Below are 25,027 nucleotides of genomic sequence, written 5' to 3' on the forward strand. Positions count from 1 at the left end.
TGAGTTAAAACCAGTTTGAGGAGTGCCTACATTCAAATGGCCACATCTTCAAATATTTTCAGAATTCCTTGTGTTCCCCTTGGGAGACTTGTTCCTGTTTTCTTCCATGTCTGGGCACATTTGTCCTTTACTGTACTTCAGATTCAGATTTAAAGTGCTTTAAAAGAGTTCAATCATGAGCATCGGAGAATAGAAATGTTTTCGACTTGGATTTTGTGCTATTTGTTATATCTTGTTCCACTTGTATAGACTTGTAGTCGAGACTGCCTAACCCGAGACCAAGACAATACCAAGACCAAGACTAAGTCGAGAGAAGACCAAGACCGGGGGGGATCACAGACTCGTGTTGAAGTTACACCATAACTTACGTGAATTGAAGAACAGCAGCATACTGGGGTTCAGCCGCAGTTTACATTCTCTATATATTAGAAGGTATTATTTCAACAGGCAGAACAATACAGAGACAGAGTTTATGTGATGTAAGCTCACTCACTGTGAATGTTTTCACTGGCTGTTATTGCACTATTAGACGATGAACTTTTATGTGTTGTTGAGGACTGACACGACTGCTACTGACTGCTCCCAAAGTCATCTGACAAAACAGCTGACACCTCCAACAATTGTCTAAAGAATGGGAAATATGTAACTGATTTAAATCATACTTTATTTGTAGAGGAAATTGTAACGTCAAATTGAAGATACACGATTAGAATCATGTCCCATGGTTGTAGCAGTTGTTGGACAAAAAGTCTGTAATGGTTTGGTTTGCCTGCATACGCGACCACGTCACCACCGGAAGTAAACAAACAACGTTAACTGCGTTTATTTATTTATTAAATTATTGAAATGAATCGCCAAAATGAACGCTGACAGCACTACTGTATACACACACGTTGATTAACATACACGTACACATTCCTAGACACAAAACAGATTGAATCTTTAATTCTATGGCTGTGACCTCATCTCCTCTGACCTTCACTTCACCTGTGGAACATGAACTCCGAGAAACAGACGTGTTGCATGACTCTCTCTCTCTCTCTCTCTCTCTCTCTCTCTCTCTCTCTCTCTCTTCGCGTCGCTATAAAACGTTATCTTTTATGTTTTTGATGTTTCACAATGTCGTTTTCCCCCCCTTTTTTTTCTCTCTCTCTCTCTCGTGTACGCCTTCTGCCTTTTATACATCGCTTCCTTCCTGCTCAGTGTGGGTGTAAATCCCGTTCCTGTGTGTAGTATTTACCCACCCGTGTCACATATGAGAAGTGACGCCTGATGTGTGTGCGTGTGACAACATCGGTTTCAAATCATGAGTCGTCGTTATCGAATTTGTTTTTCTGGCATTTGAAGTCACTCAAACTAAATGACTGAACGGACTTTGACACACAGAGCTGCGCGGCGGCTGTAAGCTTCCACTGTGTCGCAATAACAAAGAGCTCCATCTCTTTTTCTCGTGTTGTCTGCAGACTTAGTTCCGCAGTGTTGCTGGGGTTTTTTTTTCTTGCTCATAAGGAAATGTAATATTTAATTTGACACACAATCTGCTGCATGTTAATGTGCCCCACAAACACAAATGTAATATTTTACAGTACACAGACAGTATGTCACCTACATGGTTAAGTGTGTGTATGTGTATTAAGAAATATACAGTACAGTTCATGTTGTTTTGTCACTTCATGCTGCAGTTCAAGTACTTTATTTACCATTATGCCAAAGTACAAGAACAGTGAAATGAATGTATGGGTCTCACAGTCACATAATAGAACAATAAAAGTACAATATAAAACAAAAGATGCACACGCATAATAGAGTGCAATTGTCATAAAAAAAGTACACAGAAAAAATACACACTCATTTTTTTTATGACATATACTGTAGGGGAATGAACATGTAGTGTATTTCATACATTCAATATGCAGAATTTCACCTATATGTTATTATTACATAAAGCCATGGTTCTCAAACTGTGGTACGTGTCCCACCAGTGGTATGCAAGCTTCCTCTGGTGGCACAATTTTGACCAGCGTGTGTAGAAACAAATAATATTGTAATATATTATAATAAATGAAAATAATAACAGTTAGAGTCACCTCGTCTCTCGCTCCATCATAATCTAATCTCACTACACCAGTGTGTGACATATATGTGAGGAAGAGGAGGATGATGAGAGAGTAAATGATCTTATTCGGAATAAATCTGCCTCCTGTGACTTTGTACATAATTGCAGCATTAATAATTAAGAATATACTGTAATCATGTATGTTTTTACCTCATTATGTACTGTAGTCCATAATGTATATGAAAATTCAAATTGCATTTGTGTTTGGGCTAATACTTAAACACAAGTCACTGTGTAATATACAGAGAAACTGAAAAAAAATGTTTCACCGAAGTTTAACCTCGATATAATCTAAGTATGGTGTGACCAGTCAGCACAGCCCTGGCATTTCTGCAGACAAGAGGCTGCAAAGGTCACGAGCCACATTATAGTGTTATGCAACATGGCGCTCACTTTATTGCCAAACACCCACATGTTAATTCACTCAGCATCTGTGGGTTTCTCAGCAGATTTACATGGGAGGGCTCAAATGTTTCCACAGGAAGTCTCTTTTTTTTTGTTGCTTTTTTGAAAGGAGGCCAAGTCAGGTCAGACGTGTCTTTCAACCTGTGCCAATTCTTAAATTTCACCTGGACATTTCCACCAGCTGAACCATTCATTGACTCAAAGGAGTCACACACTCGACAGAGCCAGACCACAGATTCTTTCTGAGGCAGTCTCCATTTAATCTCTGACAGAACAAACAGTAAACAGCAGTCAGACACACGTGGAGCCCTTAAACAAGTGAAATAATAAAAACAAGTTTACATATGACAAATAAACCCATTAAATTAAAGCTGTTGTGGGGCCCTTGCAGCTGCCGCCCTGCCAGCAGGTGGCGCTATGCGCTTGACTTAGCTTTCATGTGCTGATGTTTTCTGGCCGGTTTGTGCATATTGGTCAATGTGCGGCGAAGTCACAGGCCACTTCCTGTTTTGTGGCAAAATTGGCGGCTGAATTCAAAATGGATTTTTTTGTTCGCCTTGAGCTGTGACATGTTTCCACCAAGTTTCATACGTGCGACCAGTAAAATGCATGTTTTCCCCCATTTGTCAACCAGTAATTGAAAAGCTGGCCCTCAAATTTACTGGGTCTTCATAAGGTTGTGTTTTGTGTGCCAGATTGTATCGCCCTCAGTCATTTTTGCCTGTTGAAACATATGACGGGGTCACTGCAACAGATAAAAATGAAATTTTTCCCCCTCACCCACAACTGATTACAGCCCCTATCTTGTGTTTCTGCCTCAAAATGACTTGAATTTCATACATTTTGGCTTGCATTTGTCAGATGTTTGACCCTTTCTTGTGGCCAAAATATTGTTTCTGCCTCAACTTTAGGGTTGTATTTGTCAAACTATACCCCATTTGTCATTTTTACCAATCAAAAGCACCCGGCATGACTTGATTTTTAAGAGTAATAATTGACATATTTTAGTCCATTCGGTCATTTTTACCTATTGTTTCTGCCTCAAAAAAACTTATATTTTGATCAGTCCAGGTTATATTTTTCAGATTCTTTTTGCCAACTGAAATCTGCCTCACAATGACTTGATTTTAACAACAGGCTTTATAATTGGCAGATTGTAGCTCACTCAGTACCTGGTGATATACTTATTTAAGGTCATAACCCATAAAAATGTGTTTTTTGACAAACTAAAAATAGTACAAACGACACATACTAAACAGATGCAAGGGATTTAAAGTTGTCAGATGTGGTTTGAATGGCATGAAGTCCTCAGTGTGTTACTGAATGACACAGTTTGCGTTCCCACGCTATCACTTTGACTGGGTTTTAGAGACACCCACACTTCATCGTTTTACTGATGAGAGCAGAAAAGCCGCTGCCGCCGCCTCCTCCTCACACTTGTTGAAAACACATGACTTCCAGGAAAAACTGTGAGCTTTACCTTCGAAAACGTTGCCTCACACTTGCCAGAAAATCGTGCATTCAGCGTGTGCATCTCGTTTACAATATGTAACAAAAAACAAAAACAAAACTGATGGATAAATAAGCAAGAGAGATTCTCATATTTTTTTTTCTGAATTCTTTCTTTCCTGTGTGATACTTTACCGGTAACATTTGCTTTGATGTGAAAGATCAAAATCATTTGACATGTTTGCAACCACACAAATGTAGAACTTTTAGGTGACATTAAATCATTACATTATATGGAAAAACTATACAGTTTACTAGCAAATGAGAGATGATTGATTGACTATAACCTTTTTCTTAAACTCACACGATACCGTTTTCTCAAATTTTTTTTTTTTTAGCAGAGGCAACAATTTAAGTCTGATTTAAATCATACAATGATCGATCATTGGCTACTTTGTTAGGTACATATTTGTCCTCTGCTGCTGTAGCCTACATTTGCTCCACAGCTCTTTATTCAAACTTTTGTTCCATGTAGTTATTTAGTCCAAACCATTACCAAGTCTGGATTTAATGTTTTATGGGCTTTTTGATACTGTTTTGTCAGAATTGTACTGAAGAAAAGCTTCAGCACAAATGGCTTTTAGTGGTCAGTGTGGTGAGTTTTATTCTTATTAGTTCACCTTGCTTTTAATTGGAATTTTCATGCTTCGATTTGTATCATGAATTTGTTTTTATACCATGTTTTTAATGCCATGTATGCAGTTAACATCCCCAAAGGACACAATGATTTAGTGTTAACTTGTTATCATTTGTACTGTTGGTGTTTGATACCAGGGCTCCCCCTACTGGTCATTCAAAGAACACAGTCTCAATTTAAAATCCCCTCCCCAAACTCTGATCAAAATAAGACATAACAAAGGCAGTTAAGGTATTACAGCTTTAATTTTTTGCAAAACAAAGACTTGGAATACAGACAAGCCTGGACTCAGGCAAAGGAATCATACAGTCCTCTCTCCATGCAGCGTGCAGTGTTGCACATGAGCAGAACCTCCACAAACCCTCCTGACCCTTATACTGGAATGTAGCATTCCCATGTTCACACATTTTCCAACATTTAAAACTCAGTGCAACAGGGTACTTGATAAACAAATGTGCTGTCACCATGAACTTGTAGAGCAAAAACCAAAATTGCTTTTCTTAAAATGGTGTTGCAGAGTAACTGCTCTGTACACAGGAGCAACACTGGCCAACCGCACAACATGAATGACTATTTGTTTTGCAATTACTGCAGGTTTAGGGATGAACAATTGAAAAGTGAGGTTAAAGTGTTAAAAATCTGGGAAGAGGAGAAAGATGGTTTAATCGACTTCTTCCATGCGTGAAGCGTCATCCTCGCCTTCACCCTCGAGCGGAGGAATCTCATCTGGGACAGATGTGGCGGTGGTCTCCTCTGTGGGAACTTCATCGTCATCGATACCTAGAGGAACGGGGTGAGGTAACTTGTTAAAAATCGATACATGTGACAAGTGTTTAAAGTTTAACTGTTGCGTGTCCTTACCCAGTCCGAGTTTGATCATTCTGTAGATGCGGTTGGAGTGAGTCTGTGGGTCATCCAGGGAGAAGCCTGAGGACAGCAGGGCAGTTTCGAACAGCAAGATGACAAGGTCCTTCACAGCCTTGTCGTTTTTGTCGGCTTCGGCCTTCTGCCTGAGAGTTTCCACGATGGGGTGGTCAGGATTGATCTCAAGGTGCTTCTTGGCCATCATGTAGCCCATGGTGGAGTTGTCCCTGAGAGCCTGGGCCTTCATGATCCTCTCCATGTTGGCCGTCCAGCCATAAGTACTTGTCACAATGCAGCAGGGTGAAGACACCAGTCTGTTGGACACGGTCACCTAGACATGAAAAATGGGAGAAATTAAGACAAATATACCAGCATACATTATGTCTGAACAATCTGTTTAAAATTAAAGTTAATTAATGCATGCAGATCAGTCATGTTAGGTGACACACTAGCCTGTCCGACACAGGTTGCTTTGGAATGTACCACACATCAAAAATGCTTTAGTCATGTTGACCAATTTCAAGTCAGAAATTCTATAAAATCCAAATATGCAAAATGTTAGATCAGCATTACAAATGGCATTCATGAGTTAAGGTTTTCAAAAGATATTCTGAATTGCTTGGGGGCCGCCACACCTCAAATAATCAAGATCACATGAGGGGAAACAAAACTGCACACCATTCACGGTTCACTTAACACAGGAGACCTCAGGGGGGCTCCCCTCAAACCTGCTTTGACTCACCACAGAAGACTTTGAACAAATTAGGACACCTGTTATTAAATAGAACCACCGTCAACCCACGTCTGCATCCCACAATAAGAAAAACTCAGGTTTTAAGTTTAACCTTAAAAAAAAAAGTTCATAAAGATGACTAACCTTCTCCACTTTCTTGTCAAGGATCTCCTTCATGAGTTTGCAGAGATTCTCAAACTTGGCCTTGTCTTCCTCCATCTTTTTCTTCTCCTCCTCATCCTCAGGAAGCTCCAGACCCTCCTTGGTGACAGAGACCAGGTTCTTACCATCAAACTCCTTCAACTGCTGGACACAGTACTCATCGATTGGCTCGGTCATGTACAGGACCTCAAAGCCACGCTTGCGGACACGCTCAACAAAGGCAGAGTTGGCCACCTGATCCTTGCTCTCTCCTAAAAAGGGAAAAGAAATGTTCATGATGTACCTTTTTAAAAAAAATATAAGACATACAGCTTACTTTAAGCAATGTACAAAAAAAAGAAAAAAGACTTACCAGTGATGTAGTAGATGGCCTTCTGGTTGTCTTTCATACGAGAAATGTACTCTGTGAGGGAGGACATCTCGTCTCCAGACTGGGAGCTGTGGTAACGCAGCAGCTCAGAAAGCTTCTTGCGGTTTTGCGAGTCCTCATGGATACCGAGCTACAGAGATATGACAGCCAATCAATACTCAACACTTGAAGCCTGTAACGAGGTATTAGTTATCTTCTAGTTCTGAAATTTTAACGACTCCATTTTTAAACAATTAATGATTAAATGACAGATATATCAATGCACCAAATCTTGATATCAATAGAACCCTTGTCTTACTCAGTACGCTACCAGATTGCAATGTTCATTTCAGCTGTGTAGAAGTAACAAGTCTTAAACTAAAACAACTGTTTATATTGCATTTAATTTGAATCAACGCAGCATTACTTTTCATTTTAAATACCTTAATGTTCTTGGAGAAGGCTTCGTAGAAACTCTTGTAGTTCTCCTTGGCCTCAGCCAGCTCAGCAAAGAGCTCCAGACACTTCTTGACGATGTTCTTGCGAATGACTTTGAGGATCTTGCTCTGCTGCAGCATTTCTCTGGAGATGTTGAGGGGCAGATCTTCTGAGTCGACCACACCACGGACAAAGTCTGAAATGTAAAAAAAATTACAGCTGAATTAAAACAGACTGCACCACGCAACAGTTTTACAATGTTTTAGTCAGTATCAGTGTGGTAGGAGACTAGAGGACTTACTCAGGTATTCTGGGATAAGTTCTTCACAGTTGTCCATGATGAAAACTCTCCTGACGTACAGCTTGATGTTATTCTTCTTTTTCTTGTTCTCAAAGAGATCAAAAGGAGCACGACGGGGGATGAAGAGAAGAGCCCTGAACTCCAGCTGACCCTCCACTGAGAAGTGCTGTGAAGGAGACAATTTACATTTAATAATTTTACTAGCAAATTAGTTTTAGCCAAAATTACTGGCTGAGCAGTTGCATACATAACAAACAAACAAACAAACAGCAGCTTTAGCCTTGCACTGCTTACCTTGACAGCCAGGTGATCCTCCCAGTCATTGGTCAGACTCTTGTAGAACTCTCCATACTCCTCATTTGTGATGTCATCAGGGTTTCTGGTCCAGATGGGTTTGGTCTTGTTCAGCTCCTCCTGGTCGATGTACTTCTCCTTGATCTTCTTTTTCTTCTTCTTGTCTTTGTCTTTGGAGTCTTCCTCATCGTCTGAGCCCACATCCTCAATCTTTGGCTTGTCCTCTGCCTCCTCTTCCTCTTTCTCCTCCTTCTCAGCCTTTTCCTCCTCAGCCTCGTCGTCACTGATCTCCTTGTCGCGCTCCTTCTCCACCTGCAAGTCAAAATAAGTTAACCTAAACTGAAAGCAACAGTGACCAGGTCTTGAATTAGATCACTGATGAGTCAAATTTAGATTGCTTACAAACAGGGTGATGGGGTAGCCAATGAACTGGGAGTGCTTCTTGACAATCTCCTTGACCCTCTTGTCCTCAGTGTACTCAGTCTGGTCCTCCTTTAGGTGCAGGACAATCTTTGTTCCACGGCCAAGGGGCTCACCTATCAAAAGTGAACAGACCATTTTTCCATGAGTCCTGGCACACTTTTCAACTGAAATTGCACTGATGTATAATGCAAAAAAGGTAAGGTACACAAAGCTACAACTTAATTGTCTAATTTAACTGAAAAATTACAAGGCAGTCAAATGCCTATTATACCAACACATGATCAAGTCCAAGTCAGATATTCACTTTATCACACCATCTAAACTAATTTTAAATTTCCATGTGCGAGTAGAGTGTCAAAATTTAAGTGTCCATTTAAATGTCTCAAGAAATTAAAGCTCTCATGCAAAGACATCAGTAAGCCAGGATGAGCACCTGTGTCGACCTTGACAGTGAAGGAACCTCCAGCAGAAGACTCCCAGGCATACTGCTCATCATCATTGTGTTTGGTGGTGACAACTACCTTCTCAGCAACAAGGTAAGCCGAGTAGAAACCCACACCAAACTGACCAATCATGGAGATGTCAGCTCCAGCCTAAAGGGAACACAATCATAAAGGTCAGAATATGATGGTGAAAAAAAGTCTTGTGCTTGCGTAATTTGTCCCGGCCAGTGTTAGTTTACATATTGTGGTCTCATGTGACGTTATCGAGACGTTCTGTTATCATACCTGCAGGGCCTCCATGAAGGCCTTGGTGCCAGACTTGGCAATGGTACCCAGGTTGTTGATCAGATCGGCTTTGGTCATACCAATTCCAGTATCGATGAGGGTCAGGGTTCGGTCAGCTTTGTTGGGGATGATATCAATTTTCAGATCCTTGCCACTGTCCAGCTTGGTTGGATCAGTCAGGCTCTCATAGCGGATTTTGTCCAAAGCCTTTTAAACACAAGGACAAAATACATTAGGGCTACATTTAATATTACATAAGGCACGTACGTTACATTATTAATGCTTTAATGTATCCACAAGCACTCATCACCACAGTTGCATTGTAAAATTAGAAAACACCAGCTTACATCAGAGGCATTGGAGATCAACTCTCTGAGGAAGATCTCTTTGTTGGAATAGAAAGTGTTGATGATCAGGGACATCAACTGAGCGATCTCTGCCTGGAAGGCAAAGGTCTCAGTCTCCTCCTCTTGGCGCATTTCTTCAGGCATCTGTGCACACACAAAACAGTTAAGCCAGTGTTTCTCAAATTCAGGTTGCAGACTCGAGTGTGGGATATAAAAGTGTAGTGTTTCATTATTATGTCACCCATGGTCACAATCTTCTACATTTATCAGCCATTTTACATTTTTAAAACAACTGGACAGGAAAAAATATATAAATCTAAAACACACATTTCAATATGTAATTGTAATATTGCATTTTATTTACATGTCTTGTGTGATGTATTAAATTCTTTAATGCCACAAATCTCCAACTTAAGATGGAGTGTCTCTTTAATTCAGTCTTATGCCTCCACTTTCTTGAATCTCATTCAGTGACCTTCGTTTAGGGCATAAACATCAAAGCAAAACCCCTCATGCATTGACAATTTAGTTTGAAAGACAAAGGGCAATGTGTACACTATTCGTGTTAAGGGTGGTGAACTGAACAGTCTGGCGAGAAGTTGTTTTTATAACCATTTTTCTTTATTCTTTGAGGTTTAAGTAATAAAATAGTCTAAATTTACTAGAGAACAAACCGGTTCGGCAACACTGGACTGCTTTCATCGCGTCACTACAAGCCGGCGGAAGTTTCCGTTTAACCAACATGGCGTCGCCCAACAGACAATGGACTCCGCAAACACGTGCTGAGGAAACTACCAGAAACGAAATGAACGTCTCCGCTCACAAACGCAGCACCAAACATATCTTTCCCTTTACGTTAAAGAGAAACCATAAAATGACGCCATCGTTAGGTTGTTTATTACCGACTAGATAAAGAAACGAGTCCCTTCCAATTCAAGACAATGTCATTAATGTGTGCATCGTGGTATATGTTATTTACAGTTCTTACGTAACCGTGAACTGATCTGAAGTCAAATTAATTAAGTCATTCATTACCATAACGCGTGTCAGTGGTGTTAAATGTGTCGTGTTTTATGGCCTGGCCTAACGGGAACAAGTGTGAAATATCACGACTCGCTCCGTAAAACTGAGCCACAGTCGGAGTTGACATCGCTACCACACCTGCCTGCAATGGTGCAGTCCAAAAGCAGGCCTAACGGTGCGGCAGTGTGCCGCATTCACACTGTCGAGCATCACAAACCGTACATAAGCTTAACGGAGAAAACATTCTACGTCAAGATGTAAGATACATCAAACGTGTGGAGCTAATTCTTTTTTTTTTTGCGTAACGCCAGAGGATAGCTGTAGTGCTACGGTTAGCGTCGTGACTCAGGAGCACTCGCATCACGGATACATCCATTCAATAAATCGGCGACGAATGAGCCAAACTGAGATTTGAATGGAGAACACGATGTTCCACACGGGAGGAAAACACTCGTATACGCACCTTGTTTATTTCGTTGACTTTTCTTGAATAAAATGCAGCCAATGTTATAGTCCCTTCTGCTCTCTGACGCAGGGAAATGGAAAGGGACTTCCTTTTAATAGACCGGAATCTTTATACACACGCGTTTTGGTGTGCGGTCGTATCCCTCCGCGCTCTTTCTGGTAGTGAAACAAGTCTGTGTGGGCACAAAGCAGTGGGTAAATGAAACTTAAATACACGAATGTTGCACATTCCTGCTTCTTTGTCAGTTTTTATATATTAACTGGTAATTGCAGGTCCAGATTAAACATTTAAGACTGTTTATTGGCAGACATGGGCATAGAACATAAGAATATACTGTAGACAAAAATAGAATACAATACAAGAAAGATAAATACAAAAATGTAAAACTACTTATAAATATATTAAACTATAAACTCATTGGCCAGTAGAAACACTACAACGACGGTATAGCATTGAATATATGAATAAATAGCAGTGCAGTACTTAACTGTGAGGGAGAGGACCCCGGGAACAATATGTCACACAACTGTGGAATTATGGTCAGAATGGCTTGAGAAGACTTTAACAACAGCAGTTTGCATCAATAACATGAATACTTATATGCCCTGGGATAGTTAAGAAAATCTTCAACGCTAAATAAAGGTCTTCAAAGCTGAAAAAGATCTCCAAAGCGATCAAAGCCAATGAAGGTCACATGGTTTTTGTCCCTGCCTTGCCTAATAACCACCCCATCTCTTGCATAAGTGCACTCAAAGTGTTTTTTGTACACTACCCATATGTTTATATAAGAGTATAAATGCTTTAAAATAACAATTATATGTCTAAGCCTTCACTTTAGGCAGGGTCCTTGCTTTAAGGAGGCCGCCATCTTGTGCAGTACACCTCTAAGAAAACCACATTTATACAAAAATGAATGTCATGCATATGAACATTTTTGAAAATGGGTAACAGGAGGCTTTGCTGAATACACACATTGTGGAATATTGACATATTTATTTGACACATGTAGGCATAACACCTACTAATTAGTTGTTGGTAATATAACATTATGTGATATGTGTATAAAAAAGAACATAACGTCACAAGAAATTTGCCAAAACATACCCAGATGGTAGCAATATGACAAAAATGACCACAAAAAGACCATGTCTTTGTCCATTTCATACCAAATCTGACCATTTACAATTTCAATGATAAAAGGCAGAATTTATTTTGAAACTCTACAAAGCTGTGGCATACATTTAGAAATCTAATCATAAACACTACATGTGCGGCGTTAATTTAACAAAACAACCAAAATAAATAATGAACATTGAGGGTTTATTTAATGTCACGGATGAATACTGAAAATCAGGAGGATGTGCTTCGTTTGTTCTAGCACCTTCCATGAAAAAAACCGCCTAAAGTGACGTCACGGACTTGTCAGATGCAGCCCTCGCGGCGCAGCTGCTGTCAGGGAACAAAACACCATGGTAACAAAACCACCGGAGCACTCTAACTCTACCTAACGTCTTCTTTTGCGTGACAATACACGAAAGAAACAATGAATATTAAAATGCTACATGGACTAAATGTCGTGATTAAACAAGTTATTTTTTTCTGGGGGTTAAAACCAAATACCATACCATACAACAAGAACATTTATTGTTGTCAGGCAGGCTTGGAGCTTTTTCAATGACACCTCATTTTATATTTAGGTTGTGTAGAAAACCTTGGTTTGTATTTTCACCTAACATTTCATACATTTACGTGCGATGAATCCAAACGATATAAAAAAAAGAATCCTATGACTGTTAATCCTTTGATTAAAAACACCGTCACTCATTCTATTTCCCGAGCTAGGACGAGAAGGAAGCAACAATACAACATTTACCAACCAAGCAGATAATATAATCTGAGAAATCAAACGGGAAAGATTAGGAAGGTGGGATGATCCAATCCAGAGGGAGGCAGTATTGCAACATTACGACCAATGCCCCTACCAACCAGCTCCGCCAGCGACAACGTTCCGATGAGCAAAACAAACGCACCGACGGGTTGGTACGTAGAGCGCGTGCGTCAAATTTCTTTGAGGGCCCCGTGTATAGCCAGTGTGCTAATCTAATTTACAGAACCTTACAAAGGGTTTCACAAAGATAGCTGTTTTTTTAGTCTCTTTTTTACTCCACCTGGTTTGGGGTATGTACACACGAACATGTTTGCGTTCATTTTGAACTCATATTTAACCCACAAAAGTGACTTTTGCCGTGTTAGCTCATCCTAAATGAGCTGCTCGGTTAAACAGTCGCGTGCTTACCGCTAGCTTTAGCTAAATAGGCTACCCGGTTGTTGTTTTTCGAAACTTTACTTCAGTTACTGTGCTTTATTACGATATCGTGCTATTAATGTAATAGCTGTTGGAGCCTAGTGGCACTAAGTATGCGACCATTGAGCTGTATTGAATATCGATATGATGTGTACCCTATGTTGCGGTTAAACCCCGCTATGCTAAATGAAGTTACACAATTAGAAGCAGTAATGATTTTAAGTTGTTTATCTAACATGTACATATATATTGCTAATGGTTTCACTGTTACTTTCAGGTCGGTCCAATTCTCATCCACAATGTCCTTCCCCCCACATTTAAACCGGGCGCTGTTGCCGCCTCCTGGTATTCCCCCCCAATATGCTGGCTTCCCCTCAGGTGAGTGCTTAGCTGTTTAAATATACAGACTTTATTGTCTGTTGTGGTACGACTCCATGACACACTTAGCAGTTTTTAGTCCAGCTAAAGGTGTCTATTCTGAAATTTCCCCCAAAAACTATAGTGCACACTTAGGGTTATGTTGCTTACTATCAGAGAAAATGCTCAGAGCTCAAACCTCCAGCAAGGTTTGTATCAATGCATTTATGTGCATGTTAAAAGTTGTGTTTTTGTTGAACTAAGACAATAATTCATGAATAAGTTAGTCTGACTAAAATCAAGCTAGTCTTAGTTGGACTAACGATACGATATATCTTTATTGTCCCACAATGGGAAAATTCTCAGTATTACAGCGGCAAAGAGATGGTCACAAAGCAAAAGAAAGTCGAACAAATGATAAATTATAAGTTTTCACAGCAAACAAGGAACAGCAACAACGGGTGCATGGTGGAGCATAGAATTGTGAGAGTGGATGAGATAATTGATTATTTTAGTGATCACAGTGGTGACTGGGTCTGCTGGGAGCACTGCTGGTTATGGTTAAGTATTACAGCAGCAGGAAGGAAGGACCTTTGATATCTCTGTGTGAAGGAGCATACATACCTGAATAATGTGATTCATAGTCCGATTACTCGCCAAGTCCTTCTTGGTGTTCTGTAAATTCTTTGCCTCTATTTGAATGAACATGTCCTTTGGTGTTTACAGGAACTCCAATGATCCCAGTTCACATGGGCATCATGACCCCCACTACTACAGTAATGGTGCCTTCCATGGCTGTGGTCAGTAAGCCTCCAGTATTTAACAAGAAGGATGCTGTTGCGTTGCAAACCAAAGACAATGATGAGAGCAGTGGCCCCACCACCACCGTGTTTGTGGGGAACATCTCAGAGAAAGCCTCAGACATGCTAATCAGACAACTCCTTGCGGTAAGCGACAGAAATTGCTCCAAAAATGGCACATTAGATTTAATTGATCCTACACTGAGGAAATTCACTTATTACAGCAACAAAAAAGGGCAGGGATTGACAAGTAATAAGTACATAATAGAAAGGGTTAATAAGTATACAAGGAACTATTATTTAGTTTTTTTTAACATAAATGTAATGTGCACTTTCCATATTATCATTACATTACATGTCATTTAGCAGACGCTTTTATCCAAAGCGACTTACAATGGAACTGAGTACAATCAGCCAGGGGTGGAGTCGAACTTGCGACCATTGCGACCATGATGTCTTTAGCACACAGGGTACTGGTCTTAACCACTGAGCCACTTCACCCCCTACTTTTATTAGAAAGTAAAAATGAAGTGCAGATTACATGTGTATTGCACAGATTATAGTTATACAGATTGCACGCATCATAAAAGTAATTGTTTTTCTTTCTTTTTTTCCAAATTAGACACTATATAATTTTTTAGTATTTAACAAATGTAGTTATGCTATAGATCAGGGGTCTCAAACTCAAATCAGTCAGGGGCCAGTCAAGTAAAAAAAAGGCCCAACTTTTTTGGGAAAATCAACAGTTATGAGCTCAAAATTATATATCAATATGCTGTATTAATTCCTTTTTTTATATGTACTCTTGCCTTGTGTGAGCTTTTCTGTCTTTCATCCATTATTCTGTACAGCACTTTGGTCCACTGTGTTTGTTTTGTGCTTTACAAATAAAGTTGAATTGGATTGGATAATTTCAAAACATAAGTGCTTGTTTTAATATGCAACAATAAAAAAAACATTTATGATGCAAAATTAATCTATTAATTTAAAAATAAGAAAATATAGAAATGACTCTTTACAACTTGATATTGTTTGGAGGGCCACATGTGCCCCCCGGGCCGCCAGTTTGAGACCCCTGCTATAGATCTCTTCAGGATCATCAATTAAATCTCAAATAACCTTTGCATATAGAGGTTTCATGTTAATTCAATTTTAATATCACAATATCTTACAGGCAGCCTGCATTTTGTATTGTCACCTCTGCTTGAATGTTTCTCTCTCCCTTTGTCCTAATGTTCCAGAAATGTGGAATTGTTTTGAGCTGGAAGAGAGTTCAAGGGGCTTCTGGGAAACTTCAAGGTAATCTATAATTCACTTATCAAGTATCGTAATGTCACTAATAATCTTCAACTTGCATCAACTCTGAATACAAAACTGTTTTTCTTGAGACACTGAATGAACAGTGAATGACAAAATTGTTCTTTATTTCATGTGTGAAATAACGATTTTACATCTTGATCTGTCTATTTCTATTACAATATTAATTGCAGCTTTTGGATTTTGCGAGTACAAGGAGCCAGAGTCCACATTACGTTCCCTGAGGCTGCTTCATGACTTGCAGATTGGAGAAAAAAATCTCCTTGTGAAGGTGGATGCCAAGACAAAAGCTCAGCTAGATGAATGGAAGGCTAAGAAGAAGACTGCAAATGGGGTATGAATATGTTTATGGTTGTAGGTTTCAGTCAGTACTACTTCTGTAAGACCTTTAAATCACTAGCCAGGTCTCTGTCTCACTATTTTATTCAGTAATTGGAATTTATATTTACATACTGCTTTGACAAACTTGTACTTGCAGAATAAGAAGGCAGATGAAGAAGGAGGAGATGAAGAGGAGGAGGTTCTAGACGAGGAGACCACAAAGAAGGATCAAATAGTTAAAGGTGCTATTGATGGGTTGATGCGGGAATATGCTGCTGAACTCAACGCACCTTCACAGGATGAGGAGTCTCAACGACGAAAGAGAAAAAAAGAGAAAAAAGAAGAGGTATAATAACACAGAATTAAGATTTTTGTCTAACTTATCACTGCTTTCTTTTCAACCCTAGTACTAACCTTTCTCTCCTTTTTTTTACACAGGACGACATCAACACAATCGATATGGAGGAGGACAAGAGAGACCTGATTTCCAGAGAGATTAGTAAATTTCGAGACACCCACAAGGTAAAGTGGCTTTTTTGATCTTGTAATTGACATTACAGGTTTTGGACAGCAGTTCACTCCTAGAACCTGCACATGTAGTTGACACATTTACCAAACTGTTCTTGATCTCAGTAACATGCATACTCTGCTACAAATTGGGTCCTAAATTTTTACACCACCAATCATAATAATTTGCCCCATCTTCTGTGAAATGTTTCATATTCAGATTTAAGACGGCACAAGTAGGCTGTCAGCTAGCACGTTTGTCACCTTTTCTCAGGCCCTATTTTGACAACTGTGACCACCGTAGTGAAACTATCTAGGTGTGACCATTATATCTATATTCATTCTTCATTCATCACACAAAAATGCATGGAGACGATGTAAAGTTACTCAAAAGCTAATCTATTCATTAAACCCCACCATTATGATAGTGATCATATGGTGACTAAAGCAAGATGAATCTCAGAGCTTTGGAAAAAGTTGCGAGGATAGGATGTAAGTATCAGCCTTTCTTTACTATATACATATACTGGGCGTCCCCCTCTTGAGGACTTGCATAGGGGCAACTGTACTGCACGTTTGTGTGTGTTGGCCTGAGCATTGAAATGCTCTATGTTCTGTCAACCACAATAAAGGTACTACCCTGCTTTATGCCCCTGAATTTAGGACACCACTGATGGTTCCCCACGGGAGTCAGTGAACCTGTGCGAGTCCTTTGTAAAGTATGGTCTGTCTTAATGGTGTTCATGTTGAAGCACAAGGACTTTTGCCAATAACCACTGCAGTGATTTTTAGCTGTAGCCTTTATGATGCTAGTGTGGGGGGGGGCGCCCTGTCCACAGCAGCATGCTGAACTGAAGACTGACGAGGTACGTGCTCCTCTATGTGTGTGTGTGTGTGTTGTGTGATTTTTCTCATCCATCTCTGACTCTTATCTGACCCACTGTCCCTTTCCTCCTTTTATAGTATGTTTATTCATTTAGTCCAACATTAACTGCAGCAGGGATATTGTTAGATTTGCACACAAATATTCAGAAGTTTGAAATCGGTTCTCTTTTTTAATGAATAATAAAACATTTTTATTAATGTCTTTACAGAACACATAAGACATTGGCATTTAATGGCAATGGGAACCTATAATGTTGTATTTCTCATCTAATTTTCTCCTCTCCTGCTTGTTAAGGCACAAGCCTGGTTTAAAGAAACTTCTCCATATGATTAATAAAATCTGCACTTTACAAACTATCTACAAGTGGATCTACTTTATAAAAATCACAATATCAGCTGTGATATGAACAAATGTGTGCATAATGTAGTGACTAATTTACATCATATAATTTTGAATTGATAAACGGTTCATTGTATGCATGTTATTTAAAGCTACATATTTAAATCTTAGGGAAAATTCTGCAAATTTGTTTGGGGACCCCATCTTAGGGTCGCGTCCCACTATGTGGGAGTAACGGAGATAAGCAAATACAAAAATTGTCAAATGTTTTCTCAGAAGAGTGCATTCGGACAAATATTTCTTTAAGGAGGCCAGATAGACACTGAACGGAGGTAAGTAAAATAACAGATGGAAAAAAAAAAGCAGGAAGAGAAAGATTTAAATGAATGAAACCAATTTTAACAACGCAACACAGATGCAATACATTAACACACTTAAGTTACATAAGTTTTAAAGTGATTCCAAACATCCTTTTCTTGAGTTGCATTACACCCAAGGCTTTTGTAATCTGAAGAGCTTTTGTCCTTCTGTGGCTTTACATAACCGTGTTAAGCGTCACCTCATTCAATATAAGAGTGTCTGCGCAGATGCTTGTGAATAAAACAAGGAAGTGTACGACATTGCATTGTGTTTCACAATGTCGGCATTCACTTTCAATGTCGGATACCATTTTAACTACAAATTTTACCAAAGCCTTGTGTGTAATGTCCAGAATTCTAAGTCGTCTTGTGTGTGTCAGTGTGTATGTGAGAGAGAGTGAGAGTCATGAAGAGCTGCTGAAGACTTCTGCCTGGGTAAGATGCTTCTACAATTCAATTATCTGTGCAGAAATGTTACTGATGTTCATAATGTTCATTAATTTATTGATCACTTAATCGAATGTCATTGAATTAAAGGCTGCTGTTGTTGATGATTATGATGATGCTTAAGCAAGACAAAATCCCATAACATTTTTCCCTTGTATACCGTGTGACCTGCTTTCCTCCCAGGCCTAACTTAAAAGGCTTGTAGGGGCAGCGAAGGGCTGAGTCCATAGTTCAACACCTGTAAGTCACAAACAACTAGTTCAACAAAAGACTGACGCCTGTTTTCTGTTTTTGTTTTCCTTGTTCTGAGAGGAGGACTCTTTAGGAGAGAAAAAGCATTGTCTTTTGCTGCGCCTTTTTCTCATAATGAATGCCTCAAGCTGAACATGTTCCACAGATCTTATTCACCGTTAAAGTGGTTTCCAGTTGCATTTTTCTTAATCTGTACTTTAATACTGCAATGCTGAAGCAAGGCCATTTCATTTTATTGCTTTGAATCTTGACGCTGTCTCTCTGTGAGGGAGAGCCTTTTGATACTTCCATTTTTTTCCTTAGATTGACCTTTTACGAGTCCAGCTTCACATGCACGGATTAGCTCTGGACATGTTACTGCAAAATCTATAATACTGGAAACCACTTGATCTGTGCACAGTGAAAAATTTAACCCGCTTATATGTGGCATTGGCTGAACCCGTCTGTGTTTTGCTCTGCAGAAACTAGAAGAGGAGAAGGACAAGAGGGAGAAGGAGCGGCAGGAGTTTGAGCGGGAAAGGAGGGAGCGGGAAAAAGAGCGTGAGCGGGAAAGAGAGCGACGTGACCGCGAGCGGGAGAAGGAACGGGAGAGGGAGCGGGAGAGGGAAAGAGAGCGAGAGCGGGAGAGAGACCGAGACAAAGACCGTGACCGCCGGACCAGAGAAAGGGATCGGGACAGAGACTGGGAGAGAGACAGAAGCCGCGACAGGAGCGTTGATCGCAGTAGATCCAGGTACAGATGGATAAAAAAGATAAAGTTTTAAATTGGTCAGGAAATGTAATGTAAGCAGTTAAAGGCTACTCTCACCCATAAAGGTGCGCTAGTCATTTGGTAATGTTATTCTTCTACCTTTTTCCCCAGAGAGGTGAGTCGAGACCGAGACAGAGAAAAGAAGAGAGAACAGGGGGATGAGGAGGAGGCGTATGAACGCAGGAAGCTGGAGAGGAAACTGCGAGACAAAGAAGCAGCCTATCAAGAGGTAGGAAAAGAGATGGTGCTGCATAACTTCAGTGTTTAAATTTTATTATGGAGAATTTTGTTTGTATAGCTCCTTCATCCTAAATATGAAGAAGAACAAAAACCAAGATTTGGTTTTCACTTTCCAAATAAACATTCATTAAATCTTCAAATCCATGTTTCGTAAAGCTTTTACTACCTCATTTTACTCTCTCAACTTGTATGTATTTGTGCCTCATCTGACTCTGTATTCACTGCAGCGTTTAAAAAACTGGGAGCTCAGGGAGAGGAAGAAGGCAAGGGACTATGCCAAGGATTCTGAAAGGGAAGATGAGCGGCGGCGAGAAATGGTGAGAGGATGTTAAATGATTGATATGATGTCCAAACCCTACCTAACCTACGCTGTTCAATACTCTGATATTACACTAGAGTATTTCTTACCTTCACCTCAAACCAAATAAAAGTCATGCATTTGTTGTTTCCTTATATATTGTGTCCATTGATATAATCTGTAAGCAATAATCAATGAGTTATAAATCAGTTAGTTATTTTTTTGCCAATATCGTCCACCCCTAGTGTGAATGTGTTTTCAATGATTTAGTGAATGTATCTTATGTGTCCTCAGGTGAAAGAGGGGAAAAGACTAAAAGAGTTTCTTGAGGATTATGATGATGATCGAGACGACCCGAAGTACTACAGGTGAGCAACTGAAAAAAAAAAATATGCTACTCTTCTGCCTTTACTTAACTTGAGTGTGTTGTCAATCCAAAAATAAATCATCTTTACATGCCTGTAATATGTCTAACATGCAGCCTTTAAATAGCTTGGCTCTACAGATGTGTGATGTTTAATAATTGCTGTTTCTGAGTTTTGAACAATGTGGCATCAAAACATGTTTAAAAAATGCAGTAAAAAGTTGCAGCAGCTGCTGTGACCCAGATCTGACTCCTATCTGATGCAGCACTGCAGCTATGACCATTGTTCTGAAGACTGTAATTTTTCGGTCTGACCAACAGGGGCAGTGCACTGCAGAAACGTCTCAGAGACCGAGAGAAGGAGATGGAGGCGGATGAGCGTGACAGGAAGAGGGAGAAGGAGGAGCTGGAGGAAATCAGACAGAGGCTGTTAGACGAGGGACATCCAGACCCAGACGCAGAGCTACGCAGGGTATGCTGCCTGTAACAAGACTGTGTGTTTGCATGTGTATTTGTAGTGAGTGCACATGCATGTCTTTTGTCTTTGTGAAGGTCATTTTATCACCTGACTGTCTCTGCACCTTCACTGTCTGTTCATCTTTTATTTCTGTAAACCTCATTCACTGAGTGGTTGATTTTTGTGTTCATTTTCTGAATATCTGCCTCTCATTGGTCCAGATGGAAGAAGAGGAGGAGGAGCGACTGAGGCAACCTCCCATCATCCAAGAACCAGAGCCTGAAGAGGAGCGTGAGCACCACAGGGCTTCACGAGACCACCGGGACCACCGAGGGGAACCAGAGCGGACACGCATGCGGCCCCCTCACTCGGACGACGAGGTAGAAGAGGGTGAGGAGGACGTTTATGATAACGATGAAGGAAACTCTGATGCGAAAGCCAGCCTGAAGCCCAAAATGCGGCCCATCACAGCAGCCCCCTCGGTGTCGTCAGCCAGCGGCAACGTGTCCCCAAACACACCGGGAGACGAGTCACCGTGTGGCATCATCATCCCGCACGAGAACTCACCCCCAGACGCTCTGCCACAGGAGGAAAACCGACCAAAGTTTGGCCTCAGCCTCAAACTAGGTGAGTCTAAAAAAAAATATGCTCAAAGCCCCAGAGATGGAACTACAACTATCACACAATTTCATTCATGAAACAAATTTAATTCACACTTTCTTATCATCGTACAAAAAGTCTCTGGGTATGATTTTGGGTTAAAATCGGGATGAGCCCTCTTAACTATAATCTGTAGAATAATTACTAATTGATTGTTGAAGAAAATAACAGTCAGCCAAAACGGCAATGAGAAGAAACTGACAGCTATACAGGATGTTGGGATCATAAATTGTTTGTCTACAGTAAAAGCACCACTGCAAAAAAAAATGACACCCCTATATATATATATATATATATATATATATATATATATATATATATATATATATATATATATATATATATATAGTGCTTAACACATTTATGAGACCATCTGTCATAAAATGAGAAGAAATAAATATTTTAGAAATCAAAAACTTGTTCAAAACTAAAAATGTTATTTATTTGGCAAGTAAAAAACTGAATTAACCTTTTTTTACTCAAATCAAAGGTCAGAAATTAAACAAGCATTACTTTCAACCACTACAAAATGTTTCTGTTCATGAATGCAAGTAAATAACATATTCATTTGACATATTAATCAAGAAATAATAGTGTGATTTACTATGTTTTCACTTTTCATGTAAAACAGTAAATTTGAAATCCATGGATAACAATAATAATTATATATAGACCTTCTACATACATCTTTACAGAAACATATACATATGTACAAACGTATGTATTAAAGCACACTTAGTACTTGTGTTATACATCCTCTCCAATGCTGTCTTTCTGTTTCAGTCTATCAAAATTTTGTTTGGACAATGACAGTAACTGAATATAAAGTACGATGACAAAGGTCTCATTTTCCAGTAAAAATGTGTATTTCTGAATCTCCTCGTCGTCTCCAGGCGCCCCAGGAAGCCCCAGTCAACCCAATGCAGTCAAAAGGAAGAGGCTGCCCGTGGACAGCGTCTTTGACAAGTTTGACGATGAGGAGGCAGACGAGCAGCCACGCAAGAGGAAACTGGTGCCGCTGGACTACGACGACGACAAGAGCCTCGGCGTAGACGGCGCCGGGCTCTCCAGCATAAAGGGAGCCGACACTGAAGAGAAACGCAAGCACATCAAGAGCCTGATAGAAAAGATTCCTACAGCGAAACCGGAGCTGTTTTCTTACCCACTGGACTGGTCTATGGTGGACACGGTGAGGAAACTACTTTTTAGTCCCTTTCTAGATTTTTTATTTTTTAGAACATTGTTGTTCAGACTTTCCTTAAGGAGTAAGTGTGAGGGTGATAGGAAGTGTACTCACAAGCTTTGTACTCCTGACCCCTAGAAGACGGAAAACAAAATCCTTCTCAGTTCTTATTTAACAGTGTTTGTTCAGAAGTAGCAGACGCAGTTTCCGCTTTCACAGCTTTTATCTCTTAATCCCCGTAGACGTTAATGGACCGACGAGTTCGTCCCTGGATCAATAAAAAGATCATCGAGTACATCGGAGAGGAAGAAGCCACGTTAGTGGACTTTGTCTGCACTAAGGTATTGATAGTTGTGTGATGTTTGTACTTATTATTTCATTCATTCACATAATAAAAGGAAATAATGCTGTTGTGTTTTTATCAGGTGATGGCTCACAGTATGCCACAGAGTATATTGGATGACGTTGCTATGGTGAGTTGTCTCACTTTTTCATACTTTTATATCATGTCCATTTGTCACTCAGTTTTATTGACAGTAATATTATTACACCACACATGAGTCCTTTAGATAGTTTAGAAAACGACAATTTGCTAAGGAATATAAATTAGCTATTTATTTTTTTGTGCTTTTTCAAAAACATAAAATGGGTGTAACAGTGGTTTAACTTCTCCTTATTGTTCTTATAAGTTGTGATGGGACAATATATGATATTAAAATCACTTACAATAAGTTCATTTCTATTTTCGTAAATGAAAAAAAAAAAATATTGCACAAGAGTGAGTTAAAAATCTCATCAACATACAGTATTTTTTTACAGTTTAGTATGTTGTCCAAAATGTGATTTAAAAAAATAAAGTATGTCCACATTTTGACAAAAAAGTTATAGTTTATAATGTCATCCTAATTTTGACAAAAGTCATTGTTCACAACCTTTTAGGAGCATTTTCATATCCATACACAGCTGTGAATGTTAAATGTTTCTTGTCTTTCAGGTTCTTGATGAAGAAGCAGAAGTCTTCATCGTGAAGATGTGGAGGCTGCTCATCTACGAAACAGAAGCAAAGAAGATTGGACTGGCAAAATGAACAAAAAAAACACTGAATGTTGATTGACTTTTGTTGTTTTTCTTAGTGTACAAGTGTAGCACAGTTATATCAAGTTATACCCCCCCAAAACAAATCGTTAAAGACTGTACCGGCAGATTCTGCTCATTCAAACAGTTGCACCAGTGGTTGAGGTTCATTTTTTTTCTGTCTCGTCATACTCCACCTGAGTTTACCTCCCTGTCCGTTTGCAGGTTCTGACCGTGTCAGTGAACTTTTGTGTATATACAGTGCGTCACTCTTTGTCTAATATGGAATATCTCTTGAGAAGAAGCTGTTGCTGTCAAGCACCCACGATAAAGGCTGTTGTTGGCAGGTAACATCTCGTCCTGTACTTTTTGAGTGTAAACGTGCCGACACATTTTTCACGAAGACGCCTGTATGCGTGGTTGCCAGCAGCAACCAGTTTACAGCGTGAAAATGAAGTTTCGCTAACTGTTTAAGTGGACAGTTTTAAGTTTGCGTAGCAACGACAAGGATGTGATTTGTTTTCTTTTATAGCGTTATTTATTCAGGGACTTGAAGCCACCTTAATTCTGTCAAGTTGCCCTTTCCTTAATTTTTTCCTTATCACATTCCTGATAATGTTGTCGGCATGTTGTCAAACAACGCTGTTGTGACTTTGTAAACTGAGTTATTTTGGGTGGTGACATCACCACAGCTGTAAAAGCATACACACCATGACGACTAAAAAAAAGGAAAAAGGTGATCCCCATTTGTTTTTGTATTAGTAGACATTTGAATAAAAATTGATTTTTATAAAAATCGTTTCACCATTGTTTGGTCGTCCAAAATGTGACAAAAGTCATAGTTTAGTATGGCGACATGCCATGAACGAATCCGGCCCAGACTACATCCAGGACTTGATCAAATCCTACACCCCAGCCTGCCAATTCCGCTCTGCAATGGCAAACTGGACAAAAAAGTCATAGTATAGCATGTCGTCCAAAATGAGACAAAAAGTCGTAGTATGTTGTCCAAAAATGGTCAAAAAAGTCATTGTAAAGTATGTCGTCTAAAAAGGTCATACTAATGTATGTTGTCCAAAAGTAGATAAAAGTCATAGTATGTTGTCCAAAAATGGTAAAAGAAAGTCAAAGTACAATATGTTGTCCAAAAATGGTAAAAAAAAAGTCATACTATAGTATATCGTCCAAAATTGGACAATAAAGTCATAGAATAGTATGTCGTCACAAATGGACAAAAAAATCATAGTATGTCGTCCAAAAAGTCATAGTATAGTATGTCGTCCAAAAAGTCATTAATATCGTCCAAAATGTCATA

The 25,027-nt window shown here is 39.5% G+C and overlaps 2 protein-coding genes across 3 annotated transcripts; one reads left to right on the forward strand and one right to left on the reverse strand.

Annotated features, from left to right (window-relative positions):
• Window positions 1-4,893: 4,893 nt before the first annotated feature.
• hsp90ab1 (heat shock protein 90, alpha (cytosolic), class B member 1) lies at window positions 4,894-10,881 on the reverse strand. The gene is made up of 12 exons (XM_044022342.1): window positions 10,793-10,881; window positions 9,307-9,450; window positions 8,960-9,166; window positions 8,665-8,824; window positions 8,211-8,344; window positions 7,809-8,120; window positions 7,515-7,680; window positions 7,219-7,409; window positions 6,779-6,926; window positions 6,409-6,677; window positions 5,529-5,862; window positions 4,894-5,447 (listed from the first exon to the last, which is right to left on the reverse strand). Exons 2-12 carry the CDS (start codon window positions 9,448-9,450, stop codon window positions 5,329-5,331), a joined length of 2,184 nt encoding a protein of 727 aa, XP_043878277.1. The 5' UTR covers window positions 10,793-10,881; the 3' UTR covers window positions 4,894-5,328.
• Window positions 10,882-12,752: 1,871 nt separating this feature from the next.
• rbm25b (RNA binding motif protein 25b) lies at window positions 12,753-24,063 on the forward strand. 2 transcript variants are annotated; one of them, XM_044022339.1, is made up of 17 exons: window positions 12,753-12,835; window positions 13,378-13,478; window positions 14,184-14,404; window positions 15,499-15,556; window positions 15,748-15,908; window positions 16,053-16,241; window positions 16,334-16,417; window positions 19,147-19,418; window positions 19,548-19,665; window positions 19,904-19,993; window positions 20,269-20,342; window positions 20,660-20,810; window positions 21,017-21,422; window positions 22,349-22,644; window positions 22,881-22,979; window positions 23,064-23,111; window positions 23,633-24,063. In XM_044022339.1, the coding sequence occupies exons 1-17, from the start codon at window positions 12,768-12,770 to the stop codon at window positions 23,723-23,725; spliced, it is 2,529 nt and encodes an 842-aa protein (XP_043878274.1). In that variant the 5' UTR covers window positions 12,753-12,767; the 3' UTR covers window positions 23,726-24,063. The 2 variants fall into 2 exon arrangements, with proteins under 2 accessions (XP_043878274.1, XP_043878275.1); XM_044022340.1 differs by lacking the exon at window positions 12,753-12,835 and adding an exon at window positions 12,849-12,973.
• Window positions 24,064-25,027: the final 964 nt, after the last annotated feature.

Source organism: Solea senegalensis, linkage group LG3 (genome assembly GCF_019176455.1).
Source record: "Solea senegalensis isolate Sse05_10M linkage group LG3, IFAPA_SoseM_1, whole genome shotgun sequence".
Taxonomy (NCBI): domain Eukaryota; kingdom Metazoa; phylum Chordata; class Actinopteri; order Pleuronectiformes; family Soleidae; genus Solea; species Solea senegalensis.